We start from the raw sequence: 21,338 nt of genomic DNA, 5'->3' as shown, positions 1-21,338 counted from the left end.
CTTCACCGCCTTCCCCCTTTGGGGACATTCCTTAGGTTTAATCATTAAAGTGGATCCTTTTTTAAAAGGAGGCAGGAGCTTAACGCAGCCGTTTCTGACAATCTGCCCCACACGCTGTCAGCGAAGTGAAAGATCTGGATCGAGCTTTGTTGCTTCGCTACCAATAGCAGACTTGGGGAGACCAAGCCTCCTATTTCTGGCCACATCAAAGCAGTGATTATGCAAATACCCATTTTTTTTTTAAAGAATAAGATGGAGGGGGAATTATTTATCAAACAATGAACCCCCTGCCAGGGCGGGAAACAATAGATCAGACCAGATAGCCCTTCTAGCCCCAGGCTGGGGGAGCGGGAAGGGGGGTGCTGGAGCCCTCACGTTTTATTGGTCTAACCTAATTTCACTAATTCTCTTTTCACACATTTTTCTTTTGCGGATTCGGAGGCCAGGACTTTCACGCTCCCGAGAGCGCCCTGCGTTGGCGCGATTCAAGGGCTGCCTGCTTTATTTAATTAATACATTCAAAGCTCGCCTGGGACCCGAGAGCCTGGGGGTGGGGTAAGAGACCGAGGCCGGGCGTGAGGAGGAGGCGCTTTTAACGGGTTCCAGGTGTTGAGGCCCAGCAGTCACAACCTGCCCAAGGCTGTGCGATGCAGGGGGTGCACGCGGCGGGCGGCGGCGGCTCGCAACTCCCTGCCTCTGCCTCTGCCTCGGCCCTGCCGCAGCCGTGCGCCCAGGCGACCCGGGCCGGAGGGTGGGCGCCGCAGAAGCGGGCCCTGGGTCTAGATGCGCTCCGCGGGTAACAGGACCCTCGCTCCCTCCCGGCCAAGGCCGCCCGGGGCCTTCCGAAGCCCGCGCCTCCGCCGGGTCCGCAGGGCTCTGCCCGGGAGGGAGACTACCTGGCTCCTGCCCAGGTGCTGGGGGCTCCGGGACCCCCAGTACTCCTCTCGTCCCTACCTCGCCCGGCGGCCCACCTCTCCGCTTCTCCGTTTTCTCCTTGTTCGCCCTCAGATGGATTTGTCTTAGATCTGGTGAAGGAAAATCAGCCCTAAGTCCTGGGCACTTCTGAACAAGTAAATACAATCAATGCCCGGAGCCTGGCGGCGCCGAAGCAGAGATCCACCCGGGCCAGGACCAACCCCCGCACCTCTCCAGGCTTAGGTAAACACGCCACCGCGCCCCTGGAGCTGGAAAGATCTGGCAACTTTTGCAGTGTGGGACTGTCATCAGAACAACATCGTCATGGCCTTGCTTGAAACGGCTCTCAGAGAGCTCCAAAAATAGAATGGCTTGGCTCAGCGGCCCACGAACCTGCTTGGTGCAGACAGACCGATCTGGTCCCAGGGCGGGAGGCGAATGGGTAAAATGGAAGAGCGACTATATTCCCTACCGCTGGAAGCTTCGACCAGTAATTCTCATCTCTACAGGGAACGGGAGAGGACGACTGGGCCTCAACCCACAGGCTGCGGAGACTGCCGGGGGTGGCAAGGAGAACTCACAGCGCGAAGTGAGGCAGAAAGAACATCGTTCTTAACCGCTGAAAGTGATTAGACGCCATAAAAAATAACTGCACCTACTTAGTGTAAAATTAGTTCTGCTGTAGATAGCGAAGGAAAAGCCCGAGTGTAGACCACAGACGGGAGACGGAATTCCTGCCGTATATGACGTGATGCTGATGTGTAAGAGGAACTGCAAGCTCTTGCTGAACGGGTCTCTGGTCCTGGAGAAACTGCAGAGGTGGCTGCTAGATTCAACTAGGTCGCAGGTTGAGTCATTAGGTGTATTACCCATTACTCAAAACTATGACTATTGAACCCTCCCCCCATCTGTGCCTCTCCAAATAAACTGTTAGGGTCACCACCTGTTTATAGTATCCTCCTCACCAGCTGAGGTTTCCTGAGTACCTGCACCTGAAGATTTACCTTCCCCAGACTTGTGTCATGAACCTGTTTCCTTGGCAAGTTTCCAAAAGAAGCCTATAATCACCATAAAAGCATCGTCATCACTAAATTAACAGTTATTTGGCATTAAAACCGTGATTTTAAACACTCTCATACTACGATTGCTTTGCTTGCTGGCTTGGCTTTTTAAACACTAGAAACATAAAGGTGAATGTACGAGAAAAATCACTTTCTCCTCATATCAGATAATCGAGTGGCTAAGAATAATACAACCTTTAAACTAGAAGGGGTTTTCCAACAGGTCTCCCTTACACCCAGAGATGAAAGCCAGACAAACCCTGGTTGGTTCTTCCTTTTATTAAAAATGGAGCTATTGGGCTTCCCTGGTGGCGCAGTGGTTGAGAGTCCGCCTGCCGATGCAGGGAATGTGGGTTCGTGCCCCGGTCTGGGAAGATCCCACATGCCGCGGAGCGGCTGGGCCCGTGAGCCATGGCCGCTGAGCCTGCGCGTCCGGAGCCTGTGCTCCGCAACGGGAGAGGCCACAGCAGTGAGCGGCCAGCGTACGGCCAAAAAAAAAAAAAAAAAAAAAAGGAGTTATTGAGATATTAAACACTTAATATTTTCCATATGGATGGAGAGGAAGAGCAGTGTCAGATAGACGTCTCGGGAGAGTTATCATTGCTTTATGCAGAGGAGTGGAGGATTTGGCTCAAACCAGAAGCAGATAAGAAGTTCATGAGGGTTGGGGAGACAGTGAACAACCAACATTTCTTTACTGGCATGATCTTTTTTTAGCTTGTGTTGGCCTGGACACCCTTCCCTAAGGGGCTTAAACCTAGAATGTGGTCAACCTTCACTTGGTCATCTTTGACCCAAGGCCAAAGGTCACTGATTTCTGCTTTGGAGATTGAGGTACAAGTTACAGAGTTATGTACCCTGGAGATTAGGAAAACATCTTTGCTTTTTCTTTGAAGAAGTTGTGTAAACTATTTTAACAAAGATTGGATTGGCTAATATGAAATCAGCTTTCAATAATAAATTTATAAATACTCAGTTACGTCACAGATGTTAGAGCTGGAAGGGGCCCTTAGAGATCACTGTCCAATCCCTTTAGTTCACAGATGATAACTGAAGCTCAAAGAAGTGAAGTGTAAGAATCAAATTTCTACATACTCCACCAAGAAATTTCAACTTCACTGTTTTTTAAAATCAAGGATTCTGAACACTGGCACTTATCATGGCTTAATTATCATTAATTAAAATAATTATTAATTATCAAAATAAAATTATGGTAAATGCTCCCCCATTTTTTTACTAATCTTGTTTGCTCCGAAATTGATTTCTTAAAAACTAAGTTTTGTCTGTATTGAGAGTTATACTTTTATATCAATGTTAGTGTCTCGAATATAATTCAGCTTCCTGTGATTGCTTAGACCTTATGTGTCAGTGAAATCTCTACACAAACATTGACAAAAAAATACAAGTACTCTACTCAATTTGATATTGGGAGAATTTCAGAAAAATGCAACTCATTCTTCTAAAAGCCACATAAGCAAGAAAAAATTGTAATACAACACACAAAAACTATGAAAATTAGATATTTTATTTATAGTTTAATCATGAGAACAATTTTCTTGTTCTTCCAAGATGTAAATACATACTAGAATAAACTCTGTAGAATATACAAAAAATACATACTTTTCTCATGAAATTTTTCTTTATAATAAATAGAAGGAAACACGTGTGTGGCTGATCCTGATAATGCTCCGTGTCTGCTTAGGTTTTCAGCCTGTTGATTTATTTTTAATCTCTTGAAAGAATAGGGGAGTTCCTTCTCCCCTAAAAGGTCGAGATAAATAATACATGAAGCAATCCTCCCTCCTGATTTTTCCCTTTTCCTCCACATTTCTCCTTTTGATAGAGAGTTCAGCCTAAATTTCCACGCTTGCATTCAATCATTACAAAGCCTACAAATTATACAATGACTTCTAACCTGGCCCTCTAACAAAACAACTTTTTTCCCCTTATAAATCATAAGAGACAGATGGCAAAATGGAGAAGAAAAAGGAAAGAGAAGGGCGGGACAATAGGCATTGTGACGAATCTGGGAAACAGAACAAAGTGCACATCAGAGAGGGAAAGTTTGGTTTGACAGGTGAAATTCCCACAGCCCGCAGACAGCACTGGGAATAAAGCAGATGCCAGCCATTGCAAATCTGTGGATAATATTATTACCGGTAAAATCATTCAGATGCTAAGATACATTTCTTTCTACTCGACATTAACATCTCTACATAGAAGCAAAGGTGAAGAGATCACAGGAATCAGTTGCATTCCCTCTGGGAGATTCACACGCACTGCACCGGGAGAGGGGAGGAGCGTCAGTCCGCTCTGCAAACTCTTTCGACATGCCACCTTCATCTCTTCCCAGCATCTTTTTAGCCTTAAGAAGTGCCCCCCAAACTCTACCATCCTCTTTGACAATAAGCTCCATCACACCAATAAATTAGAGAGCCCGTCTGAATGAAGGAAGCCCTTCGCCAAGGAAGGCAACAAACCACCCAGGAATCATAACGGCTACACCTGCTCTGAGTAGTGAGATCGTTTCTGGGGCATGGAAGCGGGGTCAGGAGAGGGGTGGGAGGAGGGCTTTAACGGGGACAGGAAAGGGTAGCCACTAAGGCCTGGCGTGGGTAGCAGAGTTGGCGGCTCTAGATACAGTCCCTGACTATGGGCAGGTGAGGTGCGTAGCGGTTCTTGTCGGGAGGTGGGGACTGCCAATAGTCCATGTCTGAACCCGCCGGGCTGGCAGGAGATAAAGTGCAGCTGTAGGGCGAGGTGGAGTTGGAGGAGGCGGAGGAAGACGGCGCGGGGCTGTTCGTGCAGCTCCACGTCGAGGCAGGCGAAGGGCTATCTCCGCTGTTGCTCAGGGCGGCACTAGAGCCTCCGGGGCTCAGCAAGACGGCCTCGGAGAAGAGCGCCCCCGGCAGGCCGCCGCCGCCGCCGCCGCCCCCGCAGTGGTCAGCCAGGCGCAGCGTCTCGGTGAGCGCCCATATGTAGTTATGGGCGAAACGCAGGGTCTCGATCTTGGTGAGCTTGGCGTCCTCGGGGAACGTGGGGAGCACCTCACGCAGCGCGTCCAGCGCCGCGTTGAGGTTGTGCATGCGGTTGCGCTCGCGGTTGTTGGCCTTCAATCTACGGGTCTTCTTGATACGCTGCACCGTCTCGGCCGTCTTGGCGCCGCGAGAAACGGCCCGCGCCCTGGAGGGGCGCCGCTTGCACTCGTGCACCAGACCCAGCAGCCGCGCTGGCCGGCAGCCCTCGGCCCCTCCCGGCGAGCCAGCTCGCGCCCCGGCCCCGGCTCCGACCCCACGCTGCCGACGCGCCCCGCCCGACGCGCCCAGCTCCTCCTCTTCCTCCTCGTCGGCGCTGGAAGACAGCGGGGTCAGAGCCGCCGAGACGGGGGAGGCCGAGCCGAGCAGCACCAGCACGTCCTCTTCCTCCTTCAACTCCAAGGTCTCAGATTTGACGAACATCCTGGAGAAGAGAGCAGAGAGGGAGAAAGAACCAAACGAGGCGTCAGTATAGAAGCAGAGGCATGTTCTTGGTGTCACCGGGATGTACTGCTGCGCGCACCCGAAAAGAACCCCTCGGAACGGCGCCAAGGAGGAAGGTAAATTGGGGAGGAAACCCCTCCAGTGCTCCCCAAGCTCAGGAGCGCCCCTTGTTGTGACCCCGTCCTCAGCCAACTGAGTCCCGAACTCTACCGGCCGCCCTGACGGCTGTGTTCCCGCCCCGGAAAGGGCTGCGGCCCCCGTGACAAAGATTCAGCGCGAGCGAAGGGCGTTCGGGCGTGCTGGGACGGAGTGCGGGAAACACCCTTCCAAGTTGGAAGCCGCCGCGCGGATACTTACTTGGTTCGCTCTCTAAATGTGCCTCGGCGTCGCTATTACTTTGGCGTGTGCTGCGATTCTCCGAGTAGTCCGGAGCGCAGCGCTGCCCCTTCTGCTGCCTTGGAAGCAGCGAGACTGGCGCTACTGCGGCGCGGCTCCGCGGGGGACCTCTCCGTCGTGCGAGTTTGCCAAGAGCCCCGGCGGCCGCGGCGACCCGCCCGGGTCTCGTGTGTTGTGCTGGTGGTGCGTGTCTGTCTGTCAGTAAGTCCCCGGCCGTGCGGCTCCTGGCACGCGACTCCCAGGCACTCCAGTTAAAGCGAAGCTGCTTGTGGTTCAGTGGCTGCGTGTCTGGCACACGACTCTCCTTAAAACCCCTTATATACCACCAAGAAAACAATCAGATCTGCCCCCGGGGCCCCCATCTCCCCCCATCCGCGGCCGCCGCCGCCTCCTCCCCCTGTGCCGGCCCCCCTTCTCCCCCGCTTTTCCCTCCCCGGCTTACTCTTTTCATTGCATTATCATCATTCATTTCTTTCTCTTTCTTCACCCACTTCCCCCCTCCCCTGGCCCTGCCATCCATCCTCCTCCTCCCATCGCCCCCGCCTCTCTTCTCCCCCCTTTATCTAATCAGCATAAAATGGTTCTAAAGCTCCTGCTGGAGCTCGAGGCTGCGGTCGGAGTGCTGAAGCGGTGGCGGCTGCACCCGCTCAAGCTGCGGCTGTTGTCGCCGCCGCTGCCCATTGTGATTGGTGGCTCGCGCTCGGCTGGAGCGTGCCGCTAATTTATTAATGAATGGAGGTCGCGAGGCGCAGCTGGCCAATCAGGGCGCCCGGGACTCCGGGAGGCCTGCGAGCCACGCGCACCGGAGCCCGCTCCCTTTCAGCGGCTCATTAGGGGCCAGGGCTCCGGGGGCCGGCGGGGAGACCGAGGCGACCGCCCCCGCCCGGGTCCTTGCGGCTGCACCCCACCCCCGCCCCGACGCGCGCGCGCGCACCGCACCGGGCGTTGCCCGGCCTCCTAGCTCCCGGACGTCGGGATCCGAGGAATTAGTTAATGGGGGTCAGAATCCTGGGGAAAGCAGTTAGCCCTTTGGTGATGCCGGACGTCTCTTGGCAAAGCGTCTTAGGAGCTGTATCAAATAGTAAACTATTTAAAAACGCTTTCATTTGGTTAAAGGAGGAATGGGATATGGATGACGAGCTGTGGGCACTTGGTGGGCAAGCGTGTTTAGGTTCCAGAAGGACTGACGTGGGAGGATGAAGAGAGAGGAGATTGGAGGATTCATAGGGGCGTCTCCTGCCAGGGCAGATAGAGTAGGGGAGCAGCTGATAGGCTTTTAGGGGATGTGAGAATAAAAGCACTCACACATTAGAACGAAAAGGGACCTCCTCATTTTACGTGTGACACACTGAGGCTCCGAGCACGGATATAGGTTTTTGGTTTGCTGGGGGTGGGGGGCGTTAGGGTTAACCCCAGTTTATGGCGGGGCGGGACAGCAAAGAGGCTTCCTGCGGCGGGGGGGCCAGGGGGAAGAGCGGCCGACTCGCAGCTCCCTTGAGCGAATGGGCAGCGTTGACATCTCCATGACCTCTGCTCCGCGCTGGGGGGCGTTGTAGGGACATGGGGCCCGTCCTCCCGATTCTCCCGGCTTTTCAATAGGAAAAAAAGAGCTGGAGGGCTACTGGACCTCGAAGGGAACTTGTTCTGAATTGCTCAACAGCCCTCCCTGCGTCGTCCTCCTCCTCGCGCTCACGCCCACCCTCTTGTCGAAGTGGCTGACTTCTTACAACCAGAGCCCCCAGAAATGTGTGCTGGGCCGAGTGTTAGACGGTGCATGAGTAGCGGAGATGGATCTTGACTCCAGTAGATTGGAGAGGAGTCCCTTTTGCAGATTTAAGTTTCAGCAAGGCACAGTTAGAATGTTAGGATTTGAAAAGTGGCCGGAGAAAAAGGATATTGTCTGTGGTCTCGGTCTCATTCGAATTGTAGGAATTGGAAACAAGTTGTACTTCAGAGAAGGGGATGATGGAAGTGTTTTGGAGTGGTTTCAATTTGTTTAATGTTTTCTGCAGGGAGATCATGAGCCGGCCTGGAAGGCACAAAGTAAAGAAAATGAAAATTAGAATCCCATGAAAGAGACTGTTATCCGCTGCAGCTACCCAACCTCTAGACTTCCTTCTGTCCTGAATTTATTTGAAAACTGCCACGATTTTCACCTTGCTGGTTGATATTTGTGCTTTGCGTCTCCTCCACTTTAAAAACAAACTCCCTAAATTTAAAAGAATTATTTCCCCAGTTCCCTCCTCAATCCTTTTAGAACAGATTAATTTCATAAGGCAGAAATGCAGATATTAAAAAAGAAAGAAATGTTCAGTGTCTCCAGAATACAGCATTTGCCTCTCTCACACTTCTTTGGGTCTCTATCTCTGTATCATGAACCTGCAGAATAAGAACTTCATAAAAGAGTTTGACCAAGCAAAAGATGTGTCAGTAGTGAAAGATAGCGGAAGTGCTTACCATGGTTGCATGCACACATTAGCATTATTTTATAGGTGATGATCACTGATGCCAAACAAGTAAACACTCTTTACAGTCCCCCTAAAAGAAAACCCTCTAATGTCTTGGCTAGCCAAGGTAAAAAATGGAAGGGACACATGGGAGTGGATGCAGGAATTTTGTGTTAATTTTAAAAGAAACAGAGGATGAGAAAGCTAGGTTCTGAGGAAATGATCAGACTGCTAAAAACAAATACTGGAATGATGGGAGATATTATGGAGTGTCAGTCTTTAGATATCTACGTCTCATGGAAGGAGTTGCCTGCAAAGAAAGACAAACCAATAGGTTAATGTAATAGAAACAAAAGAAAGTTTACTTTAGCATCATAGAAACATGCTTCTTTGCACAGGTCTTAAATTTTTGGTTAAGCTAGGAAGTACTGGGTTGATTTTATGATAAAATATATTGGGGGGAAGAATAGAATCAGAATCCAGTTAAGTGGAGGACTACAGGAAGACCTGATTAGCTTTTATAACTCCAAACAAACACTGAGATCAAGCTGGTTCTAATTGTTAGGGCTAGTGAAAAACACAACGGATTTCTTTTTTTTTTTTCTTAATTAATTAATTTATTTGGCTGCATCGGGTCTTAGCTGTGGCACCCGGGCTCTTCGTTGTGGTGCGAGGGCTTCTCTCGAGTTGGTGGCCTGAGCGCTCGGGCTTGGTTGCCCCGCGGCATGTGGGATCCTAGTTCCCCGACCAGGGATCGAACCTGTGTCCTCCTCATTGGAAGGCGGATTCTTAACCACTAGACCACCAGGGCAGCCCCACAATGGATTTCTTTAGTTGATTTTTAACAGTATTTGGGTATCTGACCCTCCAGTTTTTATGTTCTCCCAAGACTTTATGTTTTTATGATGCACTGAAACGGTGAATGCTTTTCTTTGTCAAAATCCAAACGTTCTCTACTGTCCATAAGAAGCTAATAGTGCATATTTAAGTGTATCCTGTGCAGATATGTAGTAACAGTAAAATATTATTAGGATGAACTGCACATTTCTGATTCTGGAAATTTCCAGGAAAGGAAATTATTTTCAAAAAGAAAAAGTATGCCAAGAAACTAATATATTGTGTACATATTCACATGACATAAATCAGTCTCTAATCTATGTAAATCGAAAGATATCAGGGAGTTTATATAACTTTATTTTTAAAATAAGGGCTTCTTTGGATATATGCAGTGGTGTGTGTTAGATCACTGTGCAAAAGTACAGGTGTTTAAAAAAAAAGTCACCCTCTACATTATCATGGAATTTTAAGAATTTTGGTTGTGTGTTTCCATTGTAGCCTTCAAGAGAAACATCACTCTTGATAATATTTCTGGAAATATTTCCCACCATGAAGAGTATTGTTTTTTAAAAGAATGCCAAGGACAACTAACTTGCTAGTGCAATCCAGAAATCAGCCGTTCACACTCAGTTGCAAAATTTTATATGTTCAACATTTCGCTCGGTTTTGCTGAAAGAAAGCAATTTCGATTTGTACTCAGATTTGCAAAGACGTGACCGACGCCAAATATCCTTAGCTGGACTTTTCTTACACTCTTTTAACTTAAATAAATTCAAGAGGCACTTGTGTGGTCTAAGAGATTGTCCAGATGAAACGAGACTGAAATGTTATGAGAAGGGGGAGGGGAGCGCGTGAATAGTGTCAGGGAGTTTGGTGGCCGAGAACTGCTCCTGTCCATTGCCTGAACTGTCCTAAAGGGTCAAGCTGTTCATCTTCAGCCCCTCTTTCAGTGTGCAGTCCTACTTTAAGGGAACAAAAGCTCAAAGCAGGCAGTTATCAAGAAACGGGAGCCCAATGATTTAAACTCATCCCCAAGCCTTAAAAAGAAAGGGGGAACGAGTGTGTGTAGGGAGAGAAAAGTGACGTAAGGGGAGAGGAAGGGGGTGGAGACCTTTAGAAAGTCTTTGTTGTTTTTAAGAAGTTTGAACTTTGAGACGACCCAAAAGCCCCAAAGTTTAGGGTAGGTGTTGCTGTGGAGCCACAGGCTACATCCCCTCCACACTTCGACCTCACAAGTGGCCAGAGAGGACAAATGATCCCCACGCCCATACTCTTGCTGTTGCAGGTGAATGGGGCGAGGGCGGCGGCAGAGAAGGGCTCCTTTCCCAGAGCGTTGCAGGAGCAAAAGTTTGCCCGCCCATCAAGCCTGTCCCCCAATTCACAGTAAACCGCCCTGCCTGCAGGGGAAGGGAGGGTTTCTGCTGTGCTAAAAGGACCGGATGACGTATCTGCCAAGGGTGGCTTTGTAGCCTAAATCCTAGTCTGCCTGGTGAGCTCTCAGAAAGGCGGAAAGAGGGAGAGAAAAAGTTAGCCAGTCCTGAAGAGCTTTAGTTCTTCGCCGCGGACTAGAAGCACAGTTTCCAGCGCCGAGGAGGCCCGAGTGGGAAAGATCAGCTCCCCCTCCACACACCCCAGCAGAGGACTCCTCACCCTGTCAGAGTTCATTACCGATGATGGTGAGTGCTTGGGTGCCAGAGTGAGCTCGGAATTTTTGGCAGTTCCCTTCTGGGGAGCCAAGGAAGCCAAGAGCAATAACCGTGTAAACTCACGCCCCACCTTCTTACTGGACCCCTGTGCGGATTTCTCAGTCTCATCCTCGATTTTCCCTCGGATCCTGTCGGGGAGGATTTGTCAAATCTAGTCCTGAAGAGGTCCGAGCTAGGATGCTGCGCTGTCATTTCAGCGCGCCAGCCCCTCCCCCTTCCGTGTTTGGGGAGAGGCGGGAGAATCTACAAGAGGAGAAGAGAGGCAGAGAAGATCGTAACCCTCCCCCGGGACCCGCATTCCGAGGCCCTTGCCCTGAACCCGCATAACGTGCTTTGGTGTCTCAAGTCAAACATTCAGGAAATCCAGCTTGACGCACATGTCGTCTTGATGGCGGCGAAATTCGCCCGGCAGGTGCCGAAAGGCTCCCTTCCTTCTGCATCGACGCTACCCTCTCCCCACCCGCTCCGGAAAGGCAGCGCCCGGAAGGCCTCTCTTCGCTCCTTACGCGACCCGCTGTCCAAGCACCCCTCTTCTTTCCCACGAAGGAAAGAAATCACTGTAGGAGATTTTGCCAATCTCCGCCAGCTTTCTGATTGTTTTCCTCAGGTAAGGGGAAAAGAACAGCCGGCGTGTGAATGGGGGGGCTGGGGGCCCACTAGGGAGAGAAGCCCCCCACCCCTCTGTGCCTGCAAAAAGGGACATTGGCCATCCAGGGGAAAGTGCAAGAAAGAGAGCACTAATCGCTGAACCAGGAGACAAACACGATTACCAGCTCCGAGCCTTGAGTCAGAAAGTCTCATAGACTTTAAGATGTTAATCCCCAGCATAATCCTTCCTTTGGCGTGTAGGAATAGTGCAGCCACAAGAGTTGTTTTGTTATTTATATTGGCGTTTAATAAAACTCAGCCAGTGGTGAATGGGCTGCCCACTCTCCAATGGTAATTAATTCCCTATTTCAGTGACCCAATTGTCCTGGGACAGAGCGGTGGGCCCGTCCCGGTGCCCCGGTCCCTCTTTGTGCGGATACACGGCCCTCGTGCTTCAACAGCTATGGAAACTCATTCTTTTGATGTCATTCAAGGAGTTTTCCTTGGGCATCTTCTAAACTTCAAGGACCCTTTTCTTTCTCTGTTTCATGAAAAGCAGTGCGAGCTTGACCACCTCTGTAGAATTTAATGATTCGGTGAAAGAACTCTTTGGGGTTTGTGTAAGGAGTTAGAAAGAGAGAATGGAAATTTGGCAGCCTGCTCCCTTGCACGGACAGTCCCGAACCTGGAAAACACAAAACTTATTCAAAGCAATGGATAAAGATCTGAAAGCCGATTTTCCCTCTCCTCTCCCCACTAAGGAAAAACATAACCTCCCAGAATTCTCTTCTGGAAATTGTTTGTTGATGATATAGATTAAAAGGGTGAGGTGGGGTAAATAAGTTCGAATCTTTAGCAGAGAAAGTTCTTAAATCTGTTCCTTTGGGAAATAAGATATCATCCTTCTACGTTAGCGCATTCATTCAATCATCTCTCCCTTTTACCTTCAAAATGTACTTAATGAGCACCCAGTGTGTGCCAAGCACTGTACCAACCCCTGGGAACAATGCCATGCACAAGACAGACACCATTCCCACCCCCATAGAGCTTACATTCAAATAAGTAGACATAAAAATGAGAAAGTTACATGCCAGAAAACCGTGTGTCGGGAGAGGGCAAGGCTACCTTTTCTCTTCACGGATCCAAAAGGATACTTTAGGACACAAACCATTCGGGGTCAACCCGCGTAGCTGATTTATTCATTTTTTCATTCCCCCCGAATATTTCTGCAAGCGCCTGCTGTGTGCCGGGCGCCGTGCGAGGCGCGGAGTAGGCACCGCGAGCGAACCGGGCAGCTGCGGCCTGCTGGTCGTTGGTCCCAACCGCAAGACAACGCAGTCGCCGGTGTTACACTCCGCGGAGCCGCCGGGGCTCCAGGCCGGGAGGGGGCGGCCGCGGCGCGTCCAGCAGCTCTCCCTGCACAAGTAGCTCTTCTATGTCTTTATACGCACTTCCAAAAAAACTTCGCAAGTCACAGAAACAATTCAGAATTCAACTAAGAAAATACAGAGTGAACCATATGGCCTGGGTGGCTCGAGTCGGCTGCATTTTACTCCAGACAAAGAAGGGATTGAGAGTTGAAGGAAAGGAGAAAAAAACCAACTTTCCGGCTGATGAAGCTGTTGTCTGGAGGCAATGATCCCAAATCTGAAGGCTTTATTCCGGCTCCGACGGAGACGTGATATGTCATATGATTAGCATCTTTCATATTTACAAGAGTGGTATGGGCTGCCAGTCTTGAGAGAAAGAAGGGGGCATATGCTGAAATGGATTTAGCATTTGAAAGAGAGAAAGGAGATCGGATAAATACACTTAAACGAGGATTTCGTTTTACTCCTGTTGAGTTCTAATGGATTGTTGATTGAGATTGTAGGGGCCTGGAACCGAGGTGTCAGCAGTAATTTAAAGAAGGCATTCAGCCTTCCAGCGCCTCTTTTCTGCATTTCCCCCTCTCACCCCTCCCGCCCTCTCTCATTTACGCCTTCGAGCAGTACGGGGGCGGAGAAGGCTTTTTAAAAAATAAAACACAAAACAAGGTCTTACGCTCGGGCGATAGCCGAGGGAGCCGGAGCGCGGATGGGTTTGGAGCAGGCGCCGGTACAGCCCGCCGCGGCCCGGGATCACGCGCCCTTCCTGCCGCACCTGAGCATTTTCAGGTCTCGCCTAAGGTCCGGGGCCGCTGGGCGCGCGGCGAGGTCCTGGCGCCCTCTGGCGGGGTCCGCGGACAAGCCCCCTGCCCGGCCCGCCAGCCGCAGACACCGCGTTGGGCTGGGCGTCGCTTCGCAGTCCCTCCCGGGACCGGCTCTGGGGCCTTCCCCTGCGGCTCGGGTTTCGAACGCAGGTACGCGGCCACCTGTAACCTTCAGGCTCAAAAGCGTCAGTGGTGTGCGCCTCGGAGCCGAAATAAACTGACCTATAAGACGCCTCCTCCAGTGGTTCTGATGGCTGCCAAGTTCGAGAACGAGCGGGCCTCAGTCCCAAGACTTTTGTTTTGAGGAGTTAGCTATTCAGCCGCTAGAAGCGACGCCAAGACTCAATAGTTTTGGGGAAAGACTTAGACTCCAGACTGTTAAAAAGGACCTCATATGCACTTAGCGGGTATATACTGTGTCAGTACAGATCTGTGATTCTCCTCACACCCAGAGCCACTTCCAGATTCATTCTCCAGAGTACTTGTCGCTCCCCTGGTATTTTTTATTCTCTTCCGAATTGGTGCTTAATGCTCATTTTAGCTAGATGTCATGTGTGTAAAATGTTGGGGGAGGAGTCTAAGAGGCTCAAAGTGCCAGTCGCCTTGGGCCTCATCCCCTGGATCCAGACGCCCGAATTCCTATTTCCGCTCTGCTTCATCTCTTTCTTGCTTAAATTTGCTTGTCCTTAACTTTGTCAGGGAAATTGTGCTTTCCCAAGTGTCAAAGGCAACTTAAGGACGTGTTATTTTAGCACTTTACCTGTGAATCTTTTAAGCTGTCCACATTTACCAACAGTAGAGACTAATAATAAATATAATACTGCCACAGTAACAAAATGTCGTGAAGACTTTAAAATCATATTTTTGATGGATATTTAATTTTTTTCAAATTTGATATAATGCTTAGTATGACCCCAATATGTAGATGATTTATATCTCTGAATGATTGGAGGGAAATAGAAACAGACATCCAGGAGAGAAAAATATTCATAGTACTTATCTTTTTGTTACTGGGAATTTAAATTTTCTTTTTTGTGTTTTCCAAGTAAATTTTGGAACATTTATAGTCAGAAATTGTTATGTAAAAAAAAAATGGCCTTCTGGAAATGCCTTTGTCTTTTTTAGTCTTCATTAAAGATTGGGAGTAAATTTCAGATCAGAGATGTCTGAAGTGGGGTGAGTTATATCATAAACCTTGCTCACAGTTAAAATTAAGGCCCCAGGAGCTGGACCATTTGTGTTGACGTGCGATACTATAACTTTAAAAAGAACATTTAGGGCTTCCCTGGTGGCGCAGTGGTTGAGAGTCCGCCTGCCGATGCAGGGGACGCGGGTTCGTGCCCCGGTCTGGGAGGATCCCACATGCTGCGGAGTGGCTGGGCCCGTGAGCCATGGCTGCTGAGCTTGCGCGTACGGAGCCTGTGCTCCACAGGGGGAGAGGCCACAACAGTGAGAGGCCCGTGTACCACAAAAAAACAAACAAACAAAAAAAAACCGAACATTTAATTATAATGGAAACATAAAGAAGAGAAACATTCAGTGCTAATTTTTTAATTCAATTTTTGTCAAATCACAATTCCTGGGATTGGACAGAGAAAGAAAAGCTCCTCAGTGCTATTATTTTCTCTTTTCTGGGTAAATCACATCTAATTTTCCCGGAGGTGTGAGATCACATCCCAGGAACTGGATGGATTTTTTTTTTTTAATTATTTATTTATTTTATTTTTGTCTGCCTTGGGTCTTCGTTGCTGCGCACTGGCTTTTCTCTAGTTGTGGTGAGCCGGGGCTACTCTTCATTGCGGTGCATGGGCTTCTCACTGCGGTGGCTTCTCTTGTTGCGGAGCACGGGCTCTAGGTGCGCGGGCTTCAGTAGTTGTGGCACACGGGCTCAGTAGTTGTGGCACACGGGCTTAGTTGCTCCGCAGCATGTGGGATCTTCCCGGACCAGGGCTCGAACCTGTGTCCCCTGCATTAGCAGGCAGATTCTTAACCACTGCGCCACCAGGGAAGCCCGACTTCATGGATTTTTAAAGAAAGATTTTTTTACCAATGTCTTAAGGTCATATATTTCCTTATTTAATAATATTTGGTAACAGGAAATTATTTATGTCTAACCTTTCTTAAACGCGTTTCTTGACCACTCCTCAGTAGTGATTACAAACTTTCCTCCTCTGTCATTCTGTGCTTGAAAATATAGCATCTGATGCTTCTATTTTAAAAATAATCAGGATCCAGAAAATGTTTAGTTCTGAGTTTTGCTTTCCTATGCTTTTGGCTTTCTCTGTTGACAGAAGCCAACTTTACACTGAAGGAGGCTGCTGTGGGTTTCTGTTTAACTCTGCCTGTTTATAGCACCAATCACCACACTGAAACTATGTTGTATTATTGTCAGTGCACAAGGCAGCAGGACTCAGAATAAGAGAAAGGAAAGGATTTACAAGAGGATAATGACATGCTTCTAAGCAAATTCTTTTTTCTCCAGGGTTTTTATTTTTGAGGATTTGAGAGTTCATTTTCTCTTGAAGGAAAAGAAAGAATAATCTCACAGTACAATATTGTACAGAAAAATCAATATATTTTTCAGGGTAAACATTTACTAAGAAATTCTGAAAACATAAAAGAGGCTAGTATTAAAAACTAAAACTTCATGTCAATATTAACTCAAATTTGAACTCCTGTTAATGCCTTAAATAGAACATAGCTTTTCCCTTCCTTTTTAAAAATTTCCCAGCTGTGGAGAATCTAATGTGCCACTAAAAATGAGAGGAAAGTACAGTTTTATTATTTTCATGAATCTAGTGACCTCTACTCTTATACTACAAATTATTTGAGTTACACTGGATTTGAGACCAACACTGTTTCTCAGAAAATGAGTCATTGGAGGTTTAAGGAATTTTTTGGGGCTTTGTGCATTGTTCCTTAGGGTAAATTGCTGGCCACTCCCAAAGAATCACATGGTATTTTGGTTTTTTTCTCTGAATCTTCCTTTGGTCCTCAGTCTCATGAAATTGGCATCAACAGTGCTTACTTTTCCCCAGAGCTGGTGCTTGGAAACAATTCCTTTATTCAGAATAAGCTAATTATGAAGTAGCGTCTTATTAAAATAGCAGCCCTCTCCTTTCTTCTTATCCCAAAAGCTCAAAGTGTTTTTCTTTTCCGCACAAAATAGGGGTGAAATAAAATATACCATACAGAATTTTAAAATAATAGATAAAAACATATGCATACAGTCCAATAAGAAGTCAGTAATACATTCCTTTGTTCCCAGCATTTGGCCAAGAAAGAACACCTTGCTGGTGATTTCAAGTCATAATTTGTGGGCAACTGGAAATTCTAACTCAATATTTAAGAAGAAATAAATCTGTATCTATAGAACACAGAGTGAATTTAATCATTGTAGGGGTGCTAAGTCAGAATTTAGGTCAACAAGGCATTCATAGGAATGAGGACCATCACTTTTTTCGCTTCCTCCTCTTAATTAATATTGATTGGATGGTACATAGTTCATGGCTGTGCTAAGGCTGAGCAGATCAATATCAGCGCTCTTGACAGAACTGTGTTTTGTGTTTTTTTTTGGCCGCACTGCCCAGCTTGCAGGATCTTAGTTCCCTGGCAGTTAAAGCACTGAGTCTTAACCACTGAGTCTTAAAACTGTCTTTTACAGGAATGATTTCTTTTGCAGTTTTTCCTTCATTTAGTCTTTCTCTATATTTTTAGGTTGCAGTGAGTGGCCAAGGAGGCAGCGTTTTCCGGAGTGCTTTCTCATAGGCTTATCTGTGGCTGATACCTGATGAAAACTGAAGAAGTAGGAACTACCTCTTATGGAGGGGAAGCAGACCTACAGTGGGCCAGGCCCTGTACCAGGTAGGAATTTTCAATATATTACTTTGCTTAGTCTTCACACAAATCCCAAGGAGAGCGTTGTTGCCATTACCATCTTCACAAATGAGGAAACTATTGCCCAGGGTCACGTGTTGGCTAAAGGTCAGAATCCCAATCGCTGTCTAGACCTGTCACACTGTTTACAAAGACTTGACAGTTCCAGGCCTGTGCACCTTCTTTGAGTAATATGTTGATCCTTCTGTAAAGGAAAAGATTCTCTGTGTTCCCCTCAGTGTAGACCATGGCTATTGTTATGATGTTGTTTAAAGATCTATAAACATAAATCTTGGTGTACATTTCTTATGTTTATATCTCTTATGAAACCATGGAAACCAACAAATTTACTAATTAAATATAAGCACAACTATAAAAGCAATTCCATCCAAATCAATATTAGTTTGATGTGATAGATTTTATATTTTTTTTCCCCTAAGGACCTCACAACACAAATTTTATACAGCCTGCCACTGTGAAGTTTCAAGTCTGGGTGCCTTTAGTATCACATTAGTATTATATGATGATGCCCACCACTTTTCTCTTTTAGATGTATTGAGAAATCTTAGGACAGTGTCATTTGGCTGTCATTAAGTGTCTACAAATAATGTATACACAGAGGATTTTTTAGGGAAGGGGAAATACTCGTATGATTTTTTTTTCTTTTACAATATATGTATATTTTTTTATTTTTGGCTATGTTGGGTCATCGTTGCTGCGCACGGACTTCCTCTAGTTGCAGCGAGCAGGGGCTACTCTTCGTTGTGGTGCACGGGCTTCTCATTGTGGTGGCTTCCCTTGTTGCGAAGCACGGGATCTAGGCATGCAGACTTCAGTAGTTGCGGCACACGGGCTCAGTAGTTGTGGCTTGCAAGCTTTAGAGTGCAGGCTCAGTAGTTGTGGCTCACAGGCTGAGTTGCTCCGCGGCATGTAGGATCTTCCCGGACCAGGGCTCAAACCCGTGTCCCCTGCATTGGCAGGCGGATTCTTAACCACTGCGCCACCAGGGAAGTCCCTCTGTAATATTATAATGATGGCTATATGTCATTATACATTTGTCCAAACCCATAGAATTAGAATGTACAACACCAAGAGTGAACCCTAAGGTAAACTTTAGACTTTGGGTGATTATGATGTGTCAATGTAGGTTCATCCTTGATAAAAAAAAATGTACCATTCTGATGAGTGATGTTGATAATGGGGAGGCTCTGCGTGTGTGAGAGCAGAAGGTATATGGGAAATCTCTGTACCTCCTTCTCAATTTTGCTCTAAACCTAAGTGCGCTAAAAAAATAAAGTCCTTTCAAAAAAAATAAAAAGATAAATTCAAAGGAATCTCCCAGAGTATAGAAAAAAAAAAAAGTCAAAGATTAAACAACAGTAAGGAAAAGATATTGATATTTATCAGTCTAGGAGTCCATCATCTGACCAGTAGGAGTTTCAGAGAGGATAGAGAAAATAGAGAAGATGAAAGTATCTCAGAAGTGAAGAACTGGTGAACAGATTTAAAACAATGACAACAAAATTCATACAAGAGAATATGACTCAGCATTAGAAGGAATGAACTGCTGAGACATGTAGTTACGTGGATATACCTAAAAACATGCTGAGTAAAAGGACTTGAAAGAGTAGATACTGTATGGTTTGATTTACATGAAGTTTTAAGTCAGATCAAACTGATCTGTGGTGACAGAGTGGATTAGTGGTTACCTTGGGTGGAGGGATTGATTGAATTAGTGGGATTTTTGCATGTTTGAAAAATCATTCTGGTGGGAAGAGTGACTGGAGGCAGTGAGTTGAAGAGCTTTTTAGGGACGTATAACTTCTGGGCCTGTGGGACCTGTGAGATCAGTTATCATAAATGTGTTGTGGCACTAATCTGCACACTAGTATACTTTTCCCTAGAGCACCAGCAGCCCAGGTGTAAGAACATGGAAAAGGATGTTTAGACTAATCCGTGGAAAAACGTGTAGCAGAGAGGCAATGCACCAAGGCAACGGAGAATGATTCAAAATAATGGTGACAGGAAGAGATAAAAAGCAGCTGATAGAATAGCAAGGAGTCAGGAGATGCGAGATCATGATGGGGCTGGAAAGTATGTGTAGGGGAAGTGAGGGGGAGAGGCTGTGGTCAGTGGCGTGCTGGAGTAATCTAGGGGCTGACAAATCCCAGGCAATTCTTTAAAAGTCTAGACAACATGGAATGAACTCTAAGATGCGCTGTTTAGTGAAAAAGACCAGATACAGGAAGATGTGTATAGTAGGCTACCAGGTAAAAGGGGAGACCACTTATATGTATGTACTTGCATGTTAGTAAACTATTTCTGGAAGGAAATATAAGAACCTTATAATATCAGTTGACTCTGCGGAGGAGAGCTAGGTAGCTGGGGGACACAGGAGGGAAGGAGGCTTTTCGCTCTCTTCCCTTCTTCTCTTGAATATTGACCCATGTGTATATTATTACCTATTAAAAATATATAAATAAAATTTTAAAAACAAGGAAAAAGAAAATAGATGTGAGATAATGAATAAAAACAGAACGCAAAGTGAGGTATTCATGCTTCACATATAAAGGTATGCTTCAAATATATATACGCTTAGGCACATATGTGAACGAGTACTGGATGGTGAGAGAAACAAGCCCTAGTTCATTTGTTTAGTTATTTATTTATTAGCCACGTGGCATGTGTGATCTTAGTTCCCTGATGGGGATTGAACCTGTGCCCCCTGCAGTGGAAGCACAGGGTCTTAACCACTGGACCACTAGGGAAGTTCCTGATTTGTTTTAGAATATAAACGAGGGTCTCCCCGGTGGCGCAGTGGTTGAGAGTCCACCTGCCGATGCAGGGGACGCAGGTTCATGCCCCAGTCTGGGAGGATCCCACATGCCGCGGAGAGGCTGGGCCCGTGAGCCTTGGCCACTGAACCTGCACGTCCGGAGCCTGTGCTCCACAATGGGAGAGGACACAGCAGTGAGAGGCCTGTGTACTGCAAAAAAAAAAAAGAATATAGACAAAAATGCTTAAAAAGAAGGCAATCAAAAAAGAAAAATAAAAGCAGATCACTGGACATTCTAGATTATATTATCTAATGGCTAAACACTTAGCACCTACCATGCTGGTGCTGATACCAAATTATTAATGCAAAATATGATTCTGAAGAGCCATTGGCACTAAAGTTATTCATGTAGCTTCTTCACAATATATTGTCTATTTTGTCCTTGGTCCTTTATATTCAGTCAGCTTGCTTAGAGTATGCCAGCACATAAAAGCAAGTCTCGGACTTCCCTGGTGGCGCAGTGGTTAAGAATTGGCCTGCCAACGCAGGGGACACGGGTTCAAGCCCCAGTCTGAGAAGATCCCACATGCTGCAGAGCAACTAAGCCCGTACGCCACAACTACTGAGCCCACGTGCCACAACTGCTGAAGCCCACGCCTCGAGCCCATGCTCCGCAACAAGAGAAGCCACCACAATGAGAAGCCTGCGCACCTCAACAAAGAGTAACCCCCGTTCGCCGCAACTAGAGAAAGCCCGGGCGCAACAACGAAGACCCAACGCAGCTGAAAATAAATAAATAAATAAATAAAAAGAAAAGATTGACTTTGTGGCAATAATTTAAAAAAAAAAAAGCAAGTCTCATACAACATCTAGACTGAGCAATTACACTTTGCCTGATGCCCTGATCCTGTACTCATGTGATGTCACCATGCGGGTTGAGAAGGTTATTATCCATTCAAAACACTAGATAGGGCCTGTGAGACCTAAAAGAAGTCACAGATGATCTGATTTTACACCCACATCCCCCCCCCCCCACACACCATCTGTGCTGAAAGACCTAGGATCT

General features: G+C 47.2%; 1 protein-coding gene and 1 long non-coding RNA gene across 3 annotated transcripts; one reads left to right on the top strand and one right to left on the bottom strand.

The window, feature by feature from the left end:
- Positions 1–3,483: 3,483 nt before the first annotated feature.
- On the bottom strand, positions 3,484–6,138 carry NEUROG2 (neurogenin 2). Of its 2 annotated transcripts, none has more exons than XM_032633619.1 (2): positions 5,809–6,138; positions 3,484–5,435 (listed from the first exon to the last, which is right to left on the bottom strand). In XM_032633619.1, exon 2 carries the CDS (start codon positions 5,432–5,434, stop codon positions 4,610–4,612), a length of 825 nt encoding a protein of 274 aa, XP_032489510.1. In that variant the 5' UTR covers position 5,435; positions 5,809–6,138; the 3' UTR covers positions 3,484–4,609. The 2 variants fall into 2 exon arrangements, with proteins under 2 accessions (XP_032489510.1, XP_032489508.1); XM_032633617.1 differs by having other exon boundaries at positions 4,610–5,435; positions 5,813–6,122.
- Positions 5,457–20,851, top strand: LOC116754731. The gene is made up of 3 exons (XR_004350153.1): positions 5,457–5,571; positions 17,338–17,484; positions 20,733–20,851. It is a non-coding gene; the product is annotated as an uncharacterized LOC116754731 (long non-coding RNA).
- The last annotated feature ends 487 nt before the right edge of the window (positions 20,852–21,338 follow it).

This window comes from Phocoena sinus, chromosome 5, assembly GCF_008692025.1.
Source record: "Phocoena sinus isolate mPhoSin1 chromosome 5, mPhoSin1.pri, whole genome shotgun sequence".
NCBI lineage: Eukaryota > Metazoa > Chordata > Mammalia > Artiodactyla > Phocoenidae > Phocoena > Phocoena sinus.
Note: the sequence above shows the minus strand (reverse complement) of the source record. Positions and strands in the feature narration are given on the sequence as shown.